Genomic DNA, 22,957 nt, shown 5'->3' on the forward strand with positions numbered 1-22,957 from the left:
AATGGTCTTTTTAATAAGAAACTTGCAATTATAAGTACCCAAGTTTTGAAACTCGTATAAAGACTTAAAAGATATCATCATGTGTTTGCTTTTTAAATATTGTTTCAGCAAAGCATCTTATATAAAAGAATTAATACGATCATACAATGATAGTTTTGAGTTCTACTTCATAGTTGTCCTTTGTTTCAAATCGAGAACTCCTAGTTGATCGGGACAGTAGGACCATTCGGCTCGAGAACTGTCCAGGCAACCGGTTTTGTCTTATCCCAAACCTGGTCCCTTGCCAAAAATCGTTGAACCAGTCAATGACTCGTTGAACCGGGCAGTCGATCCGTTCAATGGTTTTTGGCCATTTTTTATTTATTTATTTTATATTATCAGAACGGGCCATCCATTTAAACTAGATGGGCGAACCGTCGACTTGGAAACCGGTGGCCAAAACGGTTCCATTTCCGGGTCATTTTTTCTAGATGTCAATAATTAGACAAAATACCTTTGTAGTCATAGTCATGGGAAGGGTAGACATTGCAAAGGATTCCAAAACCTTTAAAGATAAATTCAAAGTGACCTTAAACACAGAAAAAAACTAGTGGTAAATCCACCAAACTAGAAAATCCAAGAAAAATAAAATAAAAAAATCGAGTTTAAAGTTCCACTTTGAAATAAAGCTAAACATACATGCAATCAAAGGAAGAGACAAAGCACATTGTCTTGTAAGAAAAAAAAAACATTGCACAAGAAAACCCAAAGAAAAAGCAAAATGGAAGAAATAAAATGGTGATAAACCCTATATCATTTTGGAGGATATCGAAGAAGGAGACCAAATGCACACACACACACACACACAAAAAAAAAAAAAAAACAAAATCAGAAAATGAAAAAAAAAGAACATATTGTGCATGCTCGAATAAAGCCAAGAGTAGAAGAAACCTTTGAATAGTGAAAATCCCAAAGCACAAAAAACTATGGTTTTATAACCACTATTGACTTGGAAGGATGAACATTTTGGCTTGGAAACCATCCAGGCAACCGGTTCCATTTTATCCCAATCCTGGTGCTTGGCAAAAAACCATTGAATCGTTCAACGACCTATTGACCCGGGCAGTCGAACTGTCGACCCGTTGACCCGTTCAATGGTTTTTGGCCATTTTTTATTTTTAAAATTTTTAATGTCAGAACGAACCATCCGTTTGAACCAAACAGTTGAATCGTAGACCTGAAAACTGATGGCCATAACAGTTCCGTTTTCGAGTTGTACGAGTCACACACTTGAATGACATAACACATATTATACTACTTAATGGACCTCAGACACTCAATTTTTTGCTTATAATTTTTGTTGTCAGAATGGACAGTCCATCGAACCAGACGATCGAATCGCCATTTTTTCTATTTTTTAAATTGGGAACCGTCCAGGCAACCGGTTCCGTTTTACCCCAATCCTGGTCCCTGGCAAAAATTTTTTGAATCAGTTAATGACTTAATGACTTGAGCTGTCAAACCATCGACCCGTTCAATGGTTTTTGACCATTTTTTGTATTTAAAATTTTTGTTGTTAGAGCGGGCTGTCCATTCGTTTGAACCATACGATCGAACCGTTAAAAAACCAGTGGTAAGAGTGATTATGTTTTTGGGTCATATGAGTCACACACTCGAATGACATAACATGTATGATATTGCTTAATGGACCTCACACACTCAACTTTTCCGTGTAATTTTTGTTGTCAAAACGGGTCATCCGTTCGAACCGGATGATTGAACTGTCGACCCGAAAACTAGTGGCCATAATGGTTCCGTAATTTTTTTGCTTATAATTTTTGTTGTAAGAATGGGCCATTTGGCGAAAGGGGAGACCACCCCTATCCTTTTAATAGATATATACCAGCAGAGGGGCCCTACTTCGCAAGGGCTAGAATGGAGCCATTGACCTGTTGACCCATTGACTCATTGACCTGGTCCTTAGCAAAAAACCGTTGAATCGATCAATGACCCCTTGACCCAAGCAGTCGAACCATCAACTTGTTGACTTGTAAAATGGTTTTTGGTTGTTTTTTTTTTTTAATTGGGAACCATCCATACAACCAGCTCCGTTTTATCCTAATCTAAGTCCCTGGCAAAAAAATGTTGAACCGGTCAACGACCCATTGACCTAGGTGGTCAAACCATTGACCCATTCAATGGTTTTAGGTCATTTTTTTATTTGTTTATTTTTGGTCGTTGAAAATCGGTGGCCAGAACGATTCCGTTTTTAGGTCATATGAGTCACATGCTCGAATGACATAACATGTATCGTACTTCTTAATGGACTTCACACACTCAAATTTTTGCATGTAATTTTTGTTGTCAGAACGGGTCATCCATTTTTTTTTAATTAGGAACCGTCCAGGCAACCGGTTTCATTTTACCCCAATCCTAGTCCCTGGCCAAAAACCATTGAATCGGTTAATGACCTATTGACCCGAGTGGTTGAACCGTCAACCCATTGATTCGTTCAATGGTTTTTGGTCATTTTTTTAAATTTTGTTGTTAGAACGGGCCATCCATTCGAACCGGACGACTGAACCGTCGACCCGAAAACCGATTGCTAGAACGGTTCCATTTTTGGGTCATATGAGTCACACACTTGAATGATATAATATCATGATTTTTAAAACCAACCTGGAGACCGAACCGGGCAGGGGTCCGGTTACTGGGTTGGAGGGTCAACTCGTTCTAACAAAAAATTAAAGAAAAGGTCAAAACTGTTCGAACAATTCAATATCTAATTATTAACAATATTTATAATAATTATTATATATTTATATAATTAGATTATTATATAAACAAAATTAGGTAATTATATAAATAATATTTATATAATTAATAAAAAATTGGTTGATCTCACGTAAGAATCTACTCGCAGGAATACGAGTAAATTCCATTTCTTGCAAGAGCACTCTAGAGAGAGAGAGAGAGTGTCAGAGAGAGAGAGATGTTGTGTTTGATTAGGTATTGCAAAATGAGCTCATTTAAAAATTTCCTTGGCAATTGAAAATGACTGTTTTAGATGATATTGAGAGATCAATTGCCTTTAAAAAGCAGTAAATGAAATGATTTCATTTCAGGTTTTGTGCCAAGCATATTGAGTGATAGGAATTGTAAGTCGTGTGCCAGCTATTGAAACAAGTTAAGAATTAATGTCTTTAAAACTAATGGAAAATGAAATATTTTTCCATAGCGGTGGCTAAGTGGATTAACCATGCAAGTCAAATGAGCTGGTGTATGTTGCCATAAATTAAATAAAAATATATAAACTATAAAAAATTTGTATATTAAATTGGTTATATTTTTAGCCGCTGTTTGGCATCATTGTTATTTCCTGGAGTAATGGTGCACATTAGTGCCATATCGGAAAAAACGGTGCTCCAAAAAATGGGCATTTGTTTGGAACTGTTTTTTTATAAAAAATGGTGTTCCAAGCCACGCCTCGGAAATCAGGAAGCCATGGCTTGGAGCAACGCCAAAATTGGCATTTCTTGGAGCTGCAGTTCGTTGCTGCCAACAGGGCGGTGATGTGGCTGGATAATGGATACTGGTGCTGAAAACATTTCCTAGAGCATGGTACCAAACAAAAAATGTTGTTGTTGCTCCAGGAAACATCCTACCTGGTAGCAACGATTCCAAACAAAAATAAAGGCACTATTTTATGAGAAAACAGTGCCTCCAACCACACATCATGTGCAACTGCAACATCGATGTCAAACATATACCTAATATTATATACTTATCATATTAATTTGAAATAAATGTGATAAACAAGCACTATTGGCTAATTGAATCAAATTGTTCTTCTTTTGGTAATAGAGTGAATCATTAGGCTAGTGTTTGACATCGATGCTGCAATTGCAACACCATTTTCTGAGAAAATGGTGCTACTAATGTGTGATTGGAAGCACTATTTTATGAGAAAACGATGTTTTTTTTTTGTTTGAAATCATTGCTGCCAAGTAAGACGTTTTCTGGAGCAACAACTTTTTCTATTTGGTACTAATGCTTCGGGAAACACCAAATTTGGTATTGCACCAAGCCATGTCTTCCCAATTTCCAAGGCGATGCTTGGAGTACCGTTTTCTATGAAAAAATGATTCCAAACAGATGACTATTTCCTGAAACACCTTTTTTTCCAGCATAATGCTAATGAGCATGGATGCCAAACAGCAAGGTTGTGCTAAAGTATCATTGACGTTTTTCATGAAACGTGAGGATTGATGGTAAAATATGAGTTGTTACATCACATAATCAAAACTAAGGCAATGGTACAACCTGGGTCAGTGAGCGGTTCAGGCCTCAGGGTGTGAAAGAGACTTGGAAATCTGGGTAGGTGATGGACCAACCAGTCTAAATGGTTGGTTTGACTACGAATTGAACATATAACAATTCCAATCAGTCTAACAGCTGAAAAATTAGTAAGAGGATGGAGGGTGTTATTCAGGGTCCGTTTGGTTAGCAGTTGGAATTGGAATCAGAATGATTCATTCCTGTGTATGTTTTGTTCAGAATTCAGATGGAAATAGGAATAGAAATTGGAATAAGCAGGAATAGAATTTCATTTCCAATAAAAAGGCAGGGAATGACCATTTCCTCCAATGAGAAAATGCCATTTCAATGATTCCATCCAATCAAACAGTTGAAATCGGAGTAGTCCATTCCGATTTCAATTCTAAACCCTTAAAGAGCTCTGCCCATCTGTGAGAGAGAGAGGATCTTTTCAGGTTTTAAGCTTTCCATCATTAATTCTAGTTCATATTCAAATTTATCACAAGGTGGAAGAAACGACTTTTCGGGGATAAATGGATTCATCCCTGACAGATATTTGGCCTAAAACTCGTGGAAACACTCAAACACATACATAAATAGAAAGCGCACCTGTTGGATAACGGAGCCCCCATCCCAGGAATTCTTCTTTTTTGTGGGTACCCCCTAAAAGTTGAGTGTGTCTATGGCAACACCCTGGACCAAATAAGAACAAATTTGGCCCCTTGCAAAGGCGAAAACTATTCCCATTTTCCAGCCAGCCAATCCAAATCCAATGAGAGTTAAGAGAGAGATGGCTGATGATGACCCATGTTAGGGCTCAGTGGATTGACTCGATACCGATTCCAATTCCTCCATTCCAGACTTGAGACTCCAAAGTTCAAACTTGAAAAGGGGCCGGGGAGTTTTCACGCTTGATCATCACTCCGTCTGGCCTCTGGTCTCTGGCAAAGTCTAACAAAAGGACAGAAATTAAATTAGACACGGGCTTGGTCCAAATGATCAGAGGAGAATCCCAACAGTAGTTGATGCCGACAAACGCTAATTCAGCTACCGTACCTTGACCCCTTAATGATGATCGTGGCCTTTCTTGGACACCCATGAGCTCGCTCACCAATAATGTTATTTTGCAGGGCGGGGAAAGGGGGCATATCCGTCATTTTGGAAAAGCTAGATTTTCTGAATAGAGGAATCCTGATTGTTGCAGGTGAAAAAAAAAATAGAGACAAAAAAACAATGACAGTGAGCCCAGAATATGGATGCACCCAGACCCAGTAGCAGAAGCAGCTTACAGCTCACCATGTACACCGCTATACTATACTTCTCAAACTACAACTACAACTACATGGATAGATCGATGAAATTTGAAGCTGTCTTCTGACCCCTTGTTTTTAATTGGTTTTAGCTGTTTAAGGAAGGAGAGAAAAGGTCTGTTCCTCAGAAGAAAGCCTTTGCCAATCGATGATCACGCGAATAATATAGTACGTTCAATCTCCTTTTAAGATCTCATCAGTCTAAACAAAACAAACAACCCTGAGGGACTGCTCCAGACCCAGTTTTGTTTCTTCTTTAAACAAGAAATGGGTCAAAACAACTTGACCAACTATAAAACTGCTCCTCTCTGTGCTGTTTGATGTCACAACAGCATTTCATTATTAGCTGATTAAAGGGTTTTATTAAGCCGGGCCCAAACACCTGGATATGAACTGAAACTAGCTAGAACTAGGGTAGCTCAATAGACAACCCAAACATGGTTTGAGATCGAACTCACCATATACCCCTTTTGTGAGAAAACCATGTTGGTGCATTAACCGAATATAAGACCAGGCTCCGAGTCCGAGAAGTGATAATTGCTCAAACTCCTGCAGAGAAATAATAATATATTGGTTTATGGGTCGGGTGAGTAAGTAATTGCTACAATTTCTTCTTCTTCTTGAGTTTTGTTAATATTTGACTTTTTCAAGGATGTTGTATGTGGATGTGGTCACTGGCCTGGTCAGGCCGCAACCGCAAATATGATTACATGAACCAGTTTAGTTTTGGTCCAATATTAGGAAGAGAGGAATTTGGGGTGGATGACTGGTTGCTGCTACCCAAAGTTGGAATACCAACAAAAACTGAATCAATACTACATAAATTCACAAGAGACGAGGAGGTTGTGATGATATCATCACTTTCTGCTGACAATCAGGGTACGTACTTGAAGTGCTATTCTAGCTATTACAAACATTTCCCTCTCTCTCTCTCTCTCTCTCTCTCCAGCTGTGTGTGTGTGTAAGACTGCAGATAGCAAAGCAAGAGCAAGAAGCAGTATTTAAGAAGGGAAGAGGGGAGGGAGGGACCATCTACACTGGGAGATCTTCTCCTAGTTTTCGAACTTGAAGATATAAAAGTTTGGGTTTAACGTGGGGGTTTCAAGGAGCTCCATTCAGTCCAATATAGAGGGCAAAGGAGCGGTTAGAGCTGCCGCCTCATGCAGTAGGCTAGCCTTATTATTTCTTTTCAGTGCGTGGTGACTATAGTGAGAGTTACGTTGGATGGAGCAGATAAATATGTAAGTTTAGCCATTTGCATGGTGTGGGAGCAACTCCTCCCGCTTACTCTGCTCGCTCATTGGACTGAAGGGAGCTCCCGTTGAATCACTAGTGTGTGACATTTCAGCATCCCGTTTCACACTATTGGATTTAAGTTATTTGTTATTTTCTCCTTTCACTTTGTTTCTTTTAACATGACAAGGCAAACATTGAAGATCATATATACATATTTTATTTTTCTCACTTTTGTGTTTAGGTATAGCCGAAAAGAAAAAGAAGATCATGGATTGCAGCTGAAGGCCAAAGGAATGTTGTTTCTCTAGGTAGAACTTAGAAGCTCTGAAAGCTTTTAAGGCTGCTCACAGGAGTCAGAAGAAGGTGTATACTGTGTAGTGTTTCGTTCTACTTCGACTTATTTACTTATCTGAGCATGTTCTTTCTCCATATTTTTGTGGTTACCTACCCAGAATTGAAATTTATATAAATACAGTTGCATGCTTTCAGTTTCTGAGTTTTGATTTTTGATGAACACAGTTGCTGTTTTATGGTTTTATCCGCCCACTGAAATTAAAGCCCGAAGGTATGAAGAAGCAGCGTCCGTGCTGTTTTTAGTTTTTACCGTAACGTGCCATGCATATATGCATTCATGGGGACGAGAGGCTTAGCTCACCAATCGGCTGATGCCTCCAAGGCTCCAACGAATGACACGCAGTCATCAACTCATCATGGTCTAAAATGGTCAGATACCAGATTATAACCCGAACTCTAATGTGATTAGTAAAGGAAATGGCGTCTGAATTCCATATTGGATATGTAAATGTGGTCAGTTTTGAGTTTTGATCAACAAAGATAGGCCTACACCCTCTGATGACCTTACTTCCACTTTCCTTTTGCTTGTTTTAATTATTTTTATGTGAGAAACCTGCAATGTGAAGTATGTCGATTCACTGGTAACCGACCGGGCAAGTTTTTTGAGTTGTTTAATTTCTAAAATCTGCAAGCATTCGAACGCAATTATTTGGGTTTTGGATGGCTGCCATGCATTTGCACGATGTTTGTTTGCACCTCTAATCTAATCATTAAGGCAGGAAGAAGGCAGGAAATCTAAGCCTTTCTTGTATTGTACCGTGGCCCTGGTGCATGATTGAATGTTTCTAAAACAAAGGGGGCAAAAAAGAAAACAGATTCTAGAACTGATCAGATTACCTACTACTTCACGATGCAGTTCATATTTTTCTCCGATTCCCGAGTCCTGGGTCTAGCTTTGGGCTGTTTGGTTCCCAGCGCTAGAAAATTTTAGCATCAAATTTTTATAAAAAGAACGCTCACAGTTCTACAAAATAAAAAAGTTCACAGATTTACGCCAAATCAGATGTTGCAAATACTGGCCTACCAAGCGTGTAAAGTTTATGAACCACTAAAGCTCTGCAAGAATATAACGCTTGTCTTATTAACACCCTTCTTGTACCAGTTTTCTCCACTAACCCAAAAATAGCAAGTCCAGATGTAGAGTTGCATCTTTCTCTTTTTTTTTTTCCTGGAAAGCATCAGAAGAAACAACAATTCCCTTATCCATAATAAACTATCCTGGTCAAAGTTCAATACATATGAGGAAATGTGTGCATTACAGAATGATCAACTCATTTGCACAGGTAATAATAAAAAGGATTATCACCTTAAGTATTAAATAATCTGGGTAAGTTTTAAAAGAAAGAAAAGTTAAAGGGATTTTCAAATAATGGCCCTTATAAAAACGAAGATAATCCAAGTATAATTGTAAAACTTTAAACTTGTGCAAGAATTGTGAGAACAAACTTATTTCATAATTCAAGGTCCATCTATCCTTTATCTTAATCCACAAGGGTTCTGACGCCAGTAAGTGCATAATCTCATGAGAAGATAAGGAAAAATGGCAAACTTTGCACATAACTCGACTGGAAAAAAAATCATGGGATATTTTTCCGTCTAATTCAAGAAAAAGAACAAGTTGGCATTGTAATCAATTAGGCAACAGAAGATTTGCTGGAGATAGAACTCCTTGCTTGACTTTTGGACCACCCTGCTTGCTAATTTCAGTTACCTGCACAAAAAAAAAAAATGATATTGAGGAACTCTATATTTATTGCTTAATTAATATGTTTTGTATCTTTGTGGTTGTGTACAACAAATAAGAAATTTGTCTTGCAGTGAAAAAAACAAATAAGAAATTTGTTTCAGCATGCATGAAACATAGTTACTGTGAAGACCTAAGGAGAACATTTTCAATCACAAACAACAAAAATTATCAACAACAAATTTCTAACATAGCATTACATTTATTTAAAGGTTGCAACTTTTAATCATCATACCACAAGTGCCACGAGGGCCAGACTGCCAGGTTATAAGTTAATAGGTAAGTTGGCAACTTGGCATGGCCGCCATGTCCATGTGGATATGGACCATGGACATTGATTAAGAAACGCAACATGCTAGGTGCTCATATCCAAAAGATTTGCCCTGTACTTCAGCTGTTCTAGAATAGACTCCACAGTTCTTTTTAGCACACAGAAATAACAGACTAGTATCCGGTATCCACAAAAATTGATTTCCTGAATAAAATTGCACTATAGCTAGGCGCTTGATCAATTGAAAGAATATCTAGAGAAATATATATCTGAACAATGGTTGACAGATATTTGGGAGGATCTATAATAATTAGAAGAATACCCTATTATGCAAGTCATATGCATTTTGCAGACATGGGAAGGATTCTCCTTGGTAAAAATACCTATCTTGCAAAGATTTAACCATAATTCTGCTTGACAGAACTTATTTGTAGAATAAGAAAGCTGAAATTGTTGAACAAGAGATGTCACTTTTCAGAACATAGTTTCCAACATGATAGTTTGATGTTTGAAAACTTCAAGTGGTTCAAAAACCATTCCTAACCAGCATTTAATATCCCCTTTTGTTCCAAGTGCAATATATTGACAAGGACACACCAGATGCCACAAAGACAACTCTTCACATGCATCTATAATGAATCAAACAATGCCCAGGAGTCAGATTCAATGACCAAATGGAAGAATATGCACATGATGGGAGGCTCAGGATAAGTTCAACAAACCACCTCCACCTTCATGTTTTTTCCACCCATTTAAGTTCATATAATTCCCATATACGTTCTATGATACCCTAAACCTCTAAAATCTAACCCCTACCCTAAACCTTTCTTCATTATCACAAAACTTCTCGAACTTCTATTCACATTAGCCAATATGAATCCATGTCAACGATGACCACAAGTAGATTTCACAGAACCTATCATGTATTCGATAATGAGGGTGATCATCCACCATGTAGTCATGTGACATTAGGGGCACTGCCTTTTTTTTTGGTGATGGAATTGTTTCAGGGCTGAAGCCCAAGATCCAAGCATCCCAACTTCCCAACTAGCTCCTCCTCCCTTTTGTGTTGGTGAAAATTCTTCTGTTTCTCTCAGTCCAAATTGTCCATACTATAGCAGCAAGCATCATCTCCCTCAGGGCTTTTCCTTCTCTTGCTTAAACCATGGAGTGGTCAGGCCAGCAGCAGATCAGTGAGAGAACAAGGTATTATCCAGTTCAGGTTGACTTGATGAAGTGCAACCATACCTCTTGATTGCATGGTAATGCATGAATAATTATCAACACTTTCCAGGTTTTGCCTGAAAAACACACAAATCTGGTCTTGTATTTGCAGGCCTCTTCTAAGCAAGCTGTCCTTGTTTAAGCATTTGTTAAGAGATGCTGTCTACAGCAGGAAACTGATCTTAAGAGGGTACAGATGACCTCCGCACAATTTTACTAGGGAAGGAAATGCCCCTGGGAGTTCTCAGATTCCTTGCAAAAATTAACTAAAAAAATGCCACTACCTCCCCATCTCCAGCACCAACTCATCCTCCTGCCCCACCCTCATGTTCTGATTCCTCAGAATTAGAAGGAGCTCCAGCATAATCTCCAACTCCTGGATATTTCTATGTAAAGTAGGAGAAAAGATGTAACCCCCACAATTTTGGTATGAATCTGCCACTAGGGCGTCCTTGTTCTTGGCCAACAGGTACAGGTGTGGGAATAACTCAACCAAAGGCCTGCTGGAGCACCAGCGGTCCGGCCAAGAGCTGAGTCTGCCACCATCACACAGCATATATTCTACCCCCTTCAGGAAGGCACTGTTGTTGTTCATTATGCCTTTCTGAATAGAGGTGCCAAATGTGGTTAAGGGGTCATCTGAGGTCCAATTTCCTCTTATTACACCAAAATTTGCAGCAATCAATCTTCTCCACCGGTCCTCCATACCTGCCCTAAACCTCCATATCCACTTTCCAAGTCAAGCCACTTTAAAGTCCTTAATTCTTTTGATGCTAAGGCCCCCTCCCTCAAGTGGGAGGCAGACTTGGTCCCAATTTACAGCATGGATTTTCCTCTCCTCCTCCAACCCCCACCAAAGAAAGTCTCTTTGAAAGGAAAGAAACCTGAAAGCAGCCAGAATAATACCCTAAAAAGCAAAAACCTGAGGCTAGGCAAAGGCAAATATCTCAACGCTTAAGATTTAACAGAGATTTTAACCTTATGCCTCATTTAACCAAGGTACAGTGTTTTAAAAGTGCAAGGCGCAAGGGCCAATTTGCGCCCGAGGTGAGAGGTGCAAAGCGAGGCATGCACCTTTTTTTAAGTAAAGCGCAAAAATACAAAAAATTGCTAAAAAAATAAAAAAGCCAGAAAATTCAAAAAATGCAAAAATATTAAGCATAAAATTAATAAGAAATATACATTTATCAAAAAAAATATTAATAAGAAATATAAACTTAATTTTTAAAATTAATGGTTTTAAAAAACCTATTATCTAAAATTAAAATACATAAACATAACATGTAAAGCATATTCAAATGAAAATTTAAAAATAAAATCAAACATATAAAACATTTTCAAGCACGTAAAGCCCACAATCTCTTTTTTCTTCAACTGCATTACTTCAAGTAGCTAATGTGATGTAAAACATATTACATTCCTAATTCTACAAGTTGCCTTTGTGCCACGCTCCAAGAACCCCCTATTTGCTAATGCTTCATCTTAATAAAATGTCTTCTTAAAAGGCAAATAAAATTATAAAATCGTTATTTTTGTGTGAGAATTAAGAAATTAAGACCCTAACATGGACTTGTTTGGGCTTGCATCGAGTGCGTGGTCAGGGTTAGGGGGCAGAGCCCCCCAGCCCAGCTGCTGGGTTAAAAAAAAAAAGCAAAAAAAGTACAATTTCCAAGACACACGCCTGGGCCAAGGCGCATTAGGCGCACACCTGGGCCAAGGCGCAAGGCGCATCAGGTGCACACCTGGACCAAGGCACAAGGCGCATCAGACGCACCAAGCGTGCACCTTTTGAAAGTGTTGTGCCTAGGACCTGGGTAAGGCACCTACCCTAAATGCGCCTTGCATGTGTGCCTAGGCGCGCCTTTTAAATCACTGCCAAGTTGCTCAATTGATAGAGCATTACATGAGTAATAGAAAGGATGCAGGTCCTGCACAAGCTACTTTACATATTTTGATTGTTCCTAACTTTATATCATGATACATTGTATTTGATAATTAAATTTTAGATTATGCAAGTATCCTTCAAATATAAGCATCAAATCATAGTTTCAAAATGTTATAATTTATGATGAGATTCATGATTTGAATTTTGAAACCCAAAGGCTTAAATTTGAATCTTGATGTGAATCCTTTTCTAAATATTTCATAAGATTATATTTTGTCTTTCAATCTGATTTGTGAAACCTATGATTTACATGATTGGGATCAATTCTAAGTTAGTTCTCTAATCTTTATTCCTTTAGGCTCAATTTGGATAGAGTACAAATACAAATATGTAGAGTGCAAAACCTTGTATTTTGTATGTATTTATATTGTACATAGCATTTGTACTCTTTCCAAATTGAGCCTTATTTATTTTAGTTTTCTTTTATGGGACTTTTGTTTTAAAGCTCTTACTAGAACAAGATTTATTTAGGAAATGGGCTGATGCATATGAATTTTGTAAAGAATACAAGTATCCCTGTATAGACACTCACTGTACAGGAATTACACTTGTACATTTTTTTTTTAAATGAACTAACAAAATACACCACCATGCATGTCTAAGTGCTAAAAACTGCTGTATTAAGTACAAATATGGTAGAGATACAGTAAAAATGGTGTAAAATCAATTTTCTATATATGTATATATATTTAATTTATTAGTATACATGTTTTATTTATTTATTAATTTATTTTGAGAGAAGATCAACTATTTCATTATATTGATAACACAGCATATACAAAGCCCTGCACAATAAGGCATTGGCTGGGCAAGTATTTCCTTTGTACAAACCAAAATCCCATTTCAATCAACTAGATACAAAAGATTACTGAAATAAAAAAAAAAGAATTATAAGGTATATTCTTCAACATCTTGTGTGCTGCTGCCCAAGAGTATATTTTTAATACATTTATAAAAAAAAAGAATAATCTAACATTTTATAACATGATTAAAGTTTTCAAGAATGTAAAATGCCAAGTACTGAGTGTCACAACAGTTAACTAAGCAAACTACAGAATAAAATAAAACATGCATAACTACAAACTTTCATGCATACTGATTATAATAATGAAAATAATGATATGGTAAGATAACATATACAATAAATTATATATCACATATTCATAAAAAAACAAATTATATTTCACATGCTGATATGTTGTAAAAAAAAGGGGAGAAATAATGAATCACGATTAGCATAATAAAGGATATATTAGCATGCTTGTAACTCTAAATGTATCTTCTCGACCAAGCAGCTATACTGTTCCATTGGCTAAACCTACCCAATTCATAATATGTTTAGAACCTCTAGATCCTTTATGCATTCAAATGGCACTGGACTTGTAAGATAATAAAAAACATGCCCTGAATTTATTTGATTAAGAACATGATCACCTTTAGAGTTTAGACAAAGACAGCTTTGCTCTAAAATCCAAACTATACCTTAAACTAGTTATCTAATTCCTTGCTGTTTTTTGATAAGTTAATTGCTTAACTATTTTGATTAGTTGTTAGAAGTCTTCAAAAAATGAATATTTGGTGCCACTTAAAACTGTAACAAGACCTTGGACACCTAAAAAGCACAAAAATCTTGTCTGAATATTGTGAAGAAAAGTCATAGTTGTAAGCTCAACTGCTTAGAGAGTAGAGATATCCTGAAAATGCAACTTGGTGCCCCAGGAAGTAGGGAAGGTTCATCCTTAGCAATTAAACTTGATACAACTATCATTGTCCTTCCCAGAGTTGAACTCAGGGACACCTTATAAGGATTGCAACAAAGAAAAAATGCACATCAATGGAAAGCGAATTTTCAGGAGAGACTAAGTTGCGCATCTCCTAGAGTACTGAAAAATAGAAAACGACTGACTACCTCATTTCTGGGTTCCCACCACTCCTATGCCCCTACCTGAAAATGGAGGCTTCAAACTGGCACTCAGTACAATCTCAATATCAGCAATCAATGAACGTCAGAAATGCATCTATTCAGTGTATCGACAACCACGGACCTCAATGCATCTTAACGATTATATTTCAGTTCAAAGTTAGCATTTATCTGGACTAAGTTTAGTTCGCACAAGGTCCCACTCCACCAAAGAAAAAACACAAATAAATAAAGCAATCAAAGAACCAAACTTTAACGCAAACCCTGACTCCTAAAAGAAAGAACATGCATATTCAAATTCTACATAACTGAGGTACTATGGTATCAAAAATATGAGATTTAGTAATTTAATAGATCATCATGCGGCAAAGACAAAGAACAGGAATAACCTTGAAGCCAAATGAAGTCACTCCGAATCAACCTTGGGACCTAAAAGAAGGAAATTTTCAGAAACACAGCGAATCAATGGAAGAATCAGAATATGTTAATCGAGGAGAAGCAAGGACAGGAAGAAACCCTAGCGAGAGAAACAAAGAAAGAACAATACCATGGAATTCGGGGGGACGACCGTCTTTGCCCCATCCAATGCCACGGGTAGCCTCGAGGTATTGGTGGACGAGGTGCCTACACTTCTGGAGATGGTTGACGCCCTCGATTCGGTAACACCACTTGAGCTTTTCTCTCAATATCTTGGCCGTCTCAATGTCGATCCACTTCTCTCTCACCAGGTGCTCCCTCATCTCCAGCATCGCCACCGGATCCTTGTATGGGTTTGCAGGGTCGAAGTCATCTGGAGGCCCTTCATCGAACACTACTCCTCCCTTCCTCACCATCTTCTCTTTCACTCTCTCTCGCTCGCTCGCTCGCGTCTCGACTCTCGTCCCCCTCCAGAACGCTCGTTCTCTTCTTTCCTCAATGGTTCACTGCTCGACCCTTTACTATTAATTTAAAAACCATTAATATGACGCCACGTGGGCGATTAAGAAACGCTTTATCTACAAGAGTGCCCTTAAACCATAATTTACACGTGGATATTTGGAATGCAGATCACCTGCCAATAATATGCATTCCAACCTCCTACCGAGACCGAATCAGCCCCACAAGATTGCCAACGTCTCATACCACATCCCTTTGGGAATATCTTTCAATGATTATATTATTCTTTAATATCATCATCAGGAGATGTTCCCAATACATGGTGGGGATGTCAGATCATATTGAGAGGGTGTTGGAACATGTTTTGATTTATTGGTAGTGATTCCAAATTGGGCACCTGACATCATTATTAAGGTGCAATTTACATTTGATATGATCGTAGCCCTCCGCTGAAACAACTAATCAAAGCTCTTGGATTTGTTGTGATGGCCCCATTAAATTATTAGATGAAGTGAAGGTGGGGCCATTGCAGTATATCTAAGACTATGATTTTCAGTTTCAGTCCCCTTTGTAGCAAAAGCGAACTCTTTTAAGGCAGTGTTTGGAATGGAAAATGAAGTCTAGATCACCTGCCAAAAAAATACATCTCAATATCCTATCAATATTATCCAATACCATACATCTCATATATCGTAAGTGAAGGGATGGAGGATCCATCATATGGATGGCCAAACCATGCAGTGTGGTTGGGCAAGATTTTATATATTTTTCTCCCATATGGGAATTTAGAAAAACTGCATTTTTCAATGTTTATTTTTGAAACAAATCGGACCAAATCTGAAACCAAGATTAGGGAGAGGAATACTTAATACGAAATCCACGCAAAAAGCTCCTCCCAACGTAGGCGTTCACACCCAAAGAGAGTACCAAATCATTCCTCCACTGAAAATGACAAAACTTAGGGTGAGGTAGGATCAGTAAGTGGTTATTCAACAAGAACCTCAGATTCTTCAGCAATAATTGAATAGGGTAGTGAGCAGAACTTCAAAATTGTTTCTTCCACCAAGAAACAATATCAAAATCGAATCTTGATCTAAATCTTTATTTGGATCTGAATTCTTTAAGTGATAAGGATACTCTCTTATCTTATATGCAAATCAAGATTAACTACTCCTAATCAAATTAGAAGTTTCTTGAGCCAAATCTCTATTTGGATCTGGACTCTTTAAGTGGATAAGAATTATCCTCTTATTCTTATCTATTGATCCATACCCAGATTCGCCCCTATTTAATTAATCTAATTAACCCAGCTCAAAATGGGCTTTAGGCCCATTAATCTTTCAGGCCCACTTCCTTTTAATCATAACTAGCTTGGCTCTCTTTGTATGGCGTGGGACCCTATCATTGATCTCTACATCATCCATATGGGTTCAACCTAACCTTTGTTACAAGGCCTGGCCGAATTCACTGCTGAATACAGTGAACCCCTGAATCCATTAGTATGGGTTCTTAATGGGCCCAACATTTACACTAAATGGTCATTGGGTCCAGCCATCTTATAAAGGCCCAAGAACAATGGGCATATGTGAGATTAACCCATCAGGTATTATCTTCAATGGTTTTACACTTAACCTCTCAGTCCATAATGATCAAACATTGTCTGACAAAAGATGACCTCTCCCTCGGCTGCAAGGTATAGTGTTGCACTCTTTACTCACATGGATCCCGGGAATTAAAGCATTTTGCAAACAATTTGTGAAACCATAATATATATGTATATCTCTATATAAATATATTTTGTAAAACAAATTTCAACAAGTTTGAAATCAACTGCCGACAGTTTAGGTTTCCATCAGAGAGAGTGCATTCCCCGATCATTCACTTTGTCCGACAAAGAGGCTGATCCTGTCACTATGATCACCCACTCACTGATTGACATATCAAAGGCAGCCCAGTCCAACACCTAGTGCAGTACCATAATCAACTTTAGGGGTCAGTGCAACATTCCAGTTTTGCCCATCTATCTCCAAGGTCTAGGGCAGTACTGAAATTTGGTCCGGTTTAGGGTTTTAAGAAAATCCACATTGGATGTACCTCAGGTTTTACCCTGGCAGCTAAGACAAGCCACTCCAACCAACTTGGCGGCACATCAGTGTCAGCCTTGGCAGGATAAATCTCCCAAGATCTATCCAACGGCTGTGAAGATTCTAAACTAACACGATTCTCATAAGTGTCCAGTTTAAGGGTATTACATAGAAACACACCAATATAACATGAATCAAATATGTACTTTATTCATTTACAATAAATGTCAATAAATGCATCAAGTTGATTGGAGCTAATGGCATACATTATCTAACAGTTCCCACTTGCACTTAGGTCCAATCGGGTACAAGTCGGAGTCTCATACTTTCCACGTATTTCTTAAACACTTTCTATGTTAGTGGCTTAGTCGAAGGATTTGCTACATTTTCCACTGATGCTACCTTCTGAATCTAGACGTCCCCTCTACCAACAATCTCCCGTAGTACATGGTACTTCCTCTCAATGTGCTTTGACTTCGAGCGGGCTCGTGGCTCCTTAGCCTGAGCAATGGTTCTAGTGTTGTCACACAACAATGGAATGGGTGATGTACTGGATGGAACTACTCCTAATTCTTGAATGAACTTCTTCGTCCAAACAGCTTCCTTGGCAGCTTCACTTATGACAATGCACTCAGTCTCGGTTGTGGAATCTACTATGGATTCCTATTTGCTACTCTTCCAGCTAATTGTACAGGACCCCATCATAAAGATGTAACCAAATATAGACTTTCTATCATCTAGATCTGATTGGAAATCTACATCGGTATTCCCTTGGATTTGTAGTGAACTACCATCGAATACCAGACAAAACTCTTTTGTCCTTTGAAGGTATTTGAGTATGTTATTTACAGCAGTTCAATGCTCTTGTCCTAGGTTAGATTGGTATCTGCTTACCACACTCATGGCCTGAGTAATGTCTAGCAGAATGCACAACATGGCATACATGATGCTCTCTACGACTGAGGCGTAGGGAACCTCTCTCATGCCCTTAATCTCCTCGGAAGTCTTGGGAGACATACCTTGGAGAGAGTGACTCCGTGCCTGAAAGGGGCATTTCCTTTTTTGGAGTTCTCCATGCTTTATCTCTTGATAATTTTGTCAATGTAAGTAGATTGAGATAATCCTATTATACTCTTTGATCTATCTCTATAAAGTCTAAGTCCTAAGATGTAAAAGGCTTCTCCAAGATCTTTCATAGAGAATTGCTGTGAAAGTTATACTTTCACTGTAGTTAACATTCCTACATCATTCCCAATGAGTAGAATGTCATCTACATACAGAACCAAGAAAGTAACATTATTTTCCATTGTCTTCGTGTAAACACATGGCTCATCCAGATTCTGCTCAAAGTCAAACTATTTGACGGTAAAGTCAAATCGGATGTTCCAGCTCCTAGAAGCTTGCTTAAGTCCATATATGGATCGATTAAGTTTACATACCATGTGTTCTTGACCTACAGTTATAAAACCTTACGGTTGCTGCATATAAATATCTTCAGTAAGATCTCCATTCAGGAACACGGTTTTGACATCCATTTGCCAAATCTCGTAGTCATGATATGCTGCTACAGCTAGTAGGATCCTAATGAATTTAAGCATGGCCACGGATGAAAATGTTTCCTCATAGTCAATTTCCTCTTTCTAAGTGTACCTGTTCGCCACAAGATGAGCCTTGTAAGTCTCAACCTTACCATTGGAGCTCTTCTTCCTCTTATATATCCATTTGCAACCAATTGCTTTCACCCCAGGGGGTGGATCTACTAGAGTTCAGACTCCATTGGTCTTCATTGAGTCCAACATAGCTTCCATATAAGTCATAGGATCCTCCTCACTAATTGTGGGTTCCATCAAGTAACTTTCTTGATCATAGCCGTAACGAACTGGAGGTCTGGATGCCCAAGTAGACTTTCTAGGTTGGTTATTATCTGGAGCCTATGGAACATCTCCCACTACCCCTGAGCTCTCTTCATCAAGAACAATTTCCTGATGATGATTGTTCAAGATGTAATATTCCTCAAAGAAATGGGCATTTTGATTGCAAAACACTTTTTGCTCTTTTGAGTCATAGAATAAATATCCTACAGAGCATTTGGGGTAGCCTACAAATAGGCAACGACTGGTCTTGGATTCCAATTTGTCATCACTTGTTTTTTTAACATGTGCTGGACAACCCCAAATATTCAAGTGTCTTACACTTGGTTTCTTACCGATCCATAGCTCATATAGAGTCTTAGGAACGGATTTGGTTAGAACCCGGTTCAACACGTATATCGTAGTCTCTAATGCGCACCCCTAAAAGAATGTAGGTAGTTTTGAGTGTACGAGAAGTGATCAGACCATATCCAATAAAGTCTGGTTCCTCCTCTCTGACACACCATTTAATTGTGGCGTAGTAGGAGGAGCTAATTGTGAAACAATCCCATTATCCCTTAGGTAGTCCATGAATTCATCAAAGAGATATTCACTTCATCGATCTGATCGAAGGGCTTTGATCTATCTCCCCAACTGTTTCTCGACCTCTTGCCTGAACTCTTTGAACATTTCAAATGTTTGACTTATGTCTCATTAGGTACACGTAACCATAACGTGAGTGATCATCGGTAAAAGTTATAAACTAAATGTGCTGGTTACGCGTCCTAACATTCAGGGGACCATATATATCAGTATGTATCAGGACAAGCGTACCTGTAGATCTTTCAAGGTTCCTAGTAAATGGTCATTTCATCACAGGTTGGAAGATCTTCTATAGTTAGAAAATCCAAAGGACCATCATTCACCAACCTTGTGATATGATCTATGTTAATGTGGCCAAGTCGGTAATGCCATAGGCACATGGGATTAATTATTTCCCGTGTTCTCTTATTGGGGACTATTTCCAATGTTTTTTCGGTTAAGTTTGTTTCCAAAGAAGGACGGGGAACATAGAGACCATTCTCGAGTTCTCCATAAGTGAGGAATTTGTTATTCCGTTTGATAGTAATCGCATTACTGAATAAAATAGAATAACCATCAAAACACAACTTTGATATAGAAATCAAATTTCTTCCTGAGTTCAGTACATAAAGACAATTTTTAAATGCAATTATTCCTTCTCTGAAAACTAATTCTATAGTTCCTATAGCTGTAGTTGCAACTATTACAGAAGTCCCTAAGTAGAGCATAACTTCTCCGTCACTCAGCCTTTTACTTGTCTTTAACCCCTACAATGTGTTACATGCATAAGCTGAAGCCCCATAGTCAATACACCAGGAAGCATAAGTGACCAACAAATTGGTCTCTATGACAAAAGATTCGAAATTACCTTATTTCTTAGTCTCCAGGTACTGAGGACAATTCCTCTTCCAGTGGATGATATGTTTGTAGAAATAACAAGCATTTGATGTCTTGTCATTCTTCTGCTTTTTAGGTTTGCTAACCTATTTCTGAGGTTTCTTCTTTGCCCTCCTCTTCTCCTCTTCTTCTTGCCTGACTTGCCACCTTCAACAAGCATGGCTATGGGCTTATCATTCTTTATCAATTCTTTAGCGCTCTATAGTATATTGTTGAGTTTCTAAAAGCTAACATTTAACTTATTCATATTATAATTCATGATAAATTGATTGAAGGAGGGAGGCAAGAGTTTAGAATGACATCAACTTTGGTGACATGGTCAAGCACTGACCCGAGTGCCTCCAGTTCATTAGTGTAACCCATAATCTTTAGACAATGGTCATGAACCATTTGTCTCTCAGTCATTTTAGCAATCATAAATAGCTTTAAGACCTTTTGTCGAGTAGAACGATTTTGCTCTTCATACATCATCCTCAGACTATCCAAGATATCGTTGGACACTTCAATCTAATCGAATTGTCTCTGTCGATCTAATTGAATTGTCTCTGTATCGGATTGTCGAGGGAGGCTATGATGTAGCACCAGGCAAGAGAGTTCTTCTTTTCCCATTCTTGATATTCCTTTCTACGGGCCTCAGAAGCCATATCACCTTGAGATCCGGAACAGGGTGTTTAGCAACATTGTCCAATTTCTCAAATGTTAAAACCAACATAAGGTTACGTAACCAGCCAGCATAGTTTGGGCCCTTATTTGTTTCTAAATTTAGGTTGCTTTTAATTACAAATGCTAAAAAAAAGGAAAAATTCCACTTTAGTACCCTGTACTTTAGGGGTAGTGTCAAGTTAGTATCTGAACTTTCAAACGTGTCACTACAGTACCCAAACTTTCAAAAAGTGTCAACTTGGTCCCTGCCCATCATTAGATGTTAACAGACAAATGGAATGGTACAAATATCCCTTGCGATGTGAAGAAGAGAGAGAGTATTTTTCAAAATGATGATAGTGCCCATCTGTAAACCCTTATTTGCTCAAACAATGAACCACTGTTCGCTGAAATCATCTATGTACTGTTCGAAGTTGCAACGTTCGCCACTCGTGGGTTCACCAATAGGAGCAAGGGCTAAAATATCGTACGGGGTTGGTATCAAATTGCACCAATACGAGATACACTATGCCTTGTATCGGCTGATACACGTTGATACAGGAGCGTATCGACCATGGTTTCGACTAATGACACAGCATCTCATAATAAAAAATTGAGAGAAACATGACTCAAACCCACGTTAGTCAATGCACACCCGAAAACCGGTGGCCAGAACGGTTCCGTTTCTGGGTCATTTTCTAAAACATTGTTGTTATAATAGTGTGAACTCCAACACCCATTTCGATTTCATTAATTCATCCAACCCACTCCCTCTCTCATTATTTTATTTGCCACTCCATTTCTCTTGCAGGTGATTGCCGTTGACCCATTTGAACAAGAGTGGCGATCACCGGTGGCTTCATCCATGCTCATCAATGAAACTGAAACTGAAAGAATGCTTCTTGCCAATTTTGCTTTCTTCTTGCTCATCAATAAATCTAGTGGCTTCACCCATGCTCAACCCTCTCCGAGGAAGTTCAAACCATTCAACAAAATGAAGATTTTTTTTTATTTGTGCACGTATGTTGTATGCCTGTATCCCATTATCTTGTGTCCAAGTGGAAGAAATCCAAGAGTTGCATTGAAAACCCCCCACAACGTCCAACAGCACATCCCACCATATATTAGGAACATCTTCCAATGATAATATTAGAAATGATGATGCCATTATCAGGAGATGTTTTCAATACATGACAGAGATGTATTATGGGATGTTGGGGTGGGGGGGGGGAATCTTGTGGGGGCTGATTTGATCTCCTCTGTTTCAAGCTGCCTACATCAATGTTAAGTTTCAAACATTTCAGGGCATAGAAGCATTCTTTCAGGCTCCAATATTTCAGGTTCAGGGCAGCGCGTCCGGCAAGAAACATTCCCCCCAGCGATCATGCTCACTGGTTTTCGGTCACAGGACTCCAAGGTTTGCAACATCATGGCTTCTCTTTCCCTCTTCTTAGATCTACAAGTAGGAAGTGATTATGGAGATATGGTGAACCTTGAATGTAGGTAACAATGGCTACCCATTTGAACAAGTGACGAACATAGTAATGAGAGAGGGAGAGAGAGAGGAAGCGGTGGTTTGGGCGGTTAAGGAAATTGAAGTGGGTTTTGGAGTCCAAACTGCGGTTAACAGTTGGGAGTCCGTAAATTTTTAAATGCGAGCTCGATATGGGTCGTAACTTGATTTTAACGCAAAGGAATTTGATCCAATCCAATCAAATAAAGGGA

The 22,957-nt window shown here is 38.4% G+C and overlaps 1 protein-coding gene and 1 long non-coding RNA gene across 2 annotated transcripts; one reads left to right on the plus strand and one right to left on the minus strand.

Annotated features, from left to right (window-relative positions):
* The first annotated feature begins 7,073 nt into the window (after positions 1-7,073).
* On the plus strand, positions 7,074-7,709 carry LOC148863626 (uncharacterized). The gene is made up of 2 exons (XR_016110618.1): positions 7,074-7,205; positions 7,362-7,709. It is a non-coding gene; the product is annotated as an uncharacterized LOC148863626 (long non-coding RNA).
* Positions 7,710-8,628: 919 nt separating this feature from the next.
* Positions 8,629-15,215, minus strand: LOC148863627 (NADH dehydrogenase [ubiquinone] 1 beta subcomplex subunit 10-A-like). Its single transcript, XM_088980586.1, has 3 exons — positions 14,849-15,215; positions 14,691-14,730; positions 8,629-8,907 (listed from the first exon to the last, which is right to left on the minus strand). The coding sequence occupies exons 1-2, from the start codon at positions 15,132-15,134 to the stop codon at positions 14,708-14,710; spliced, it is 309 nt and encodes a 102-aa protein (XP_088836712.1). The 5' UTR covers positions 15,135-15,215; the 3' UTR covers positions 8,629-8,907; positions 14,691-14,707.
* Positions 15,216-22,957: the final 7,742 nt, after the last annotated feature.

This window comes from Nelumbo lutea, chromosome 3 (genome assembly GCF_056320005.1).
Source record: "Nelumbo lutea isolate HS-2025 chromosome 3, American lotus-T2T, whole genome shotgun sequence".
Classification (NCBI taxonomy): domain Eukaryota; kingdom Viridiplantae; phylum Streptophyta; class Magnoliopsida; order Proteales; family Nelumbonaceae; genus Nelumbo; species Nelumbo lutea.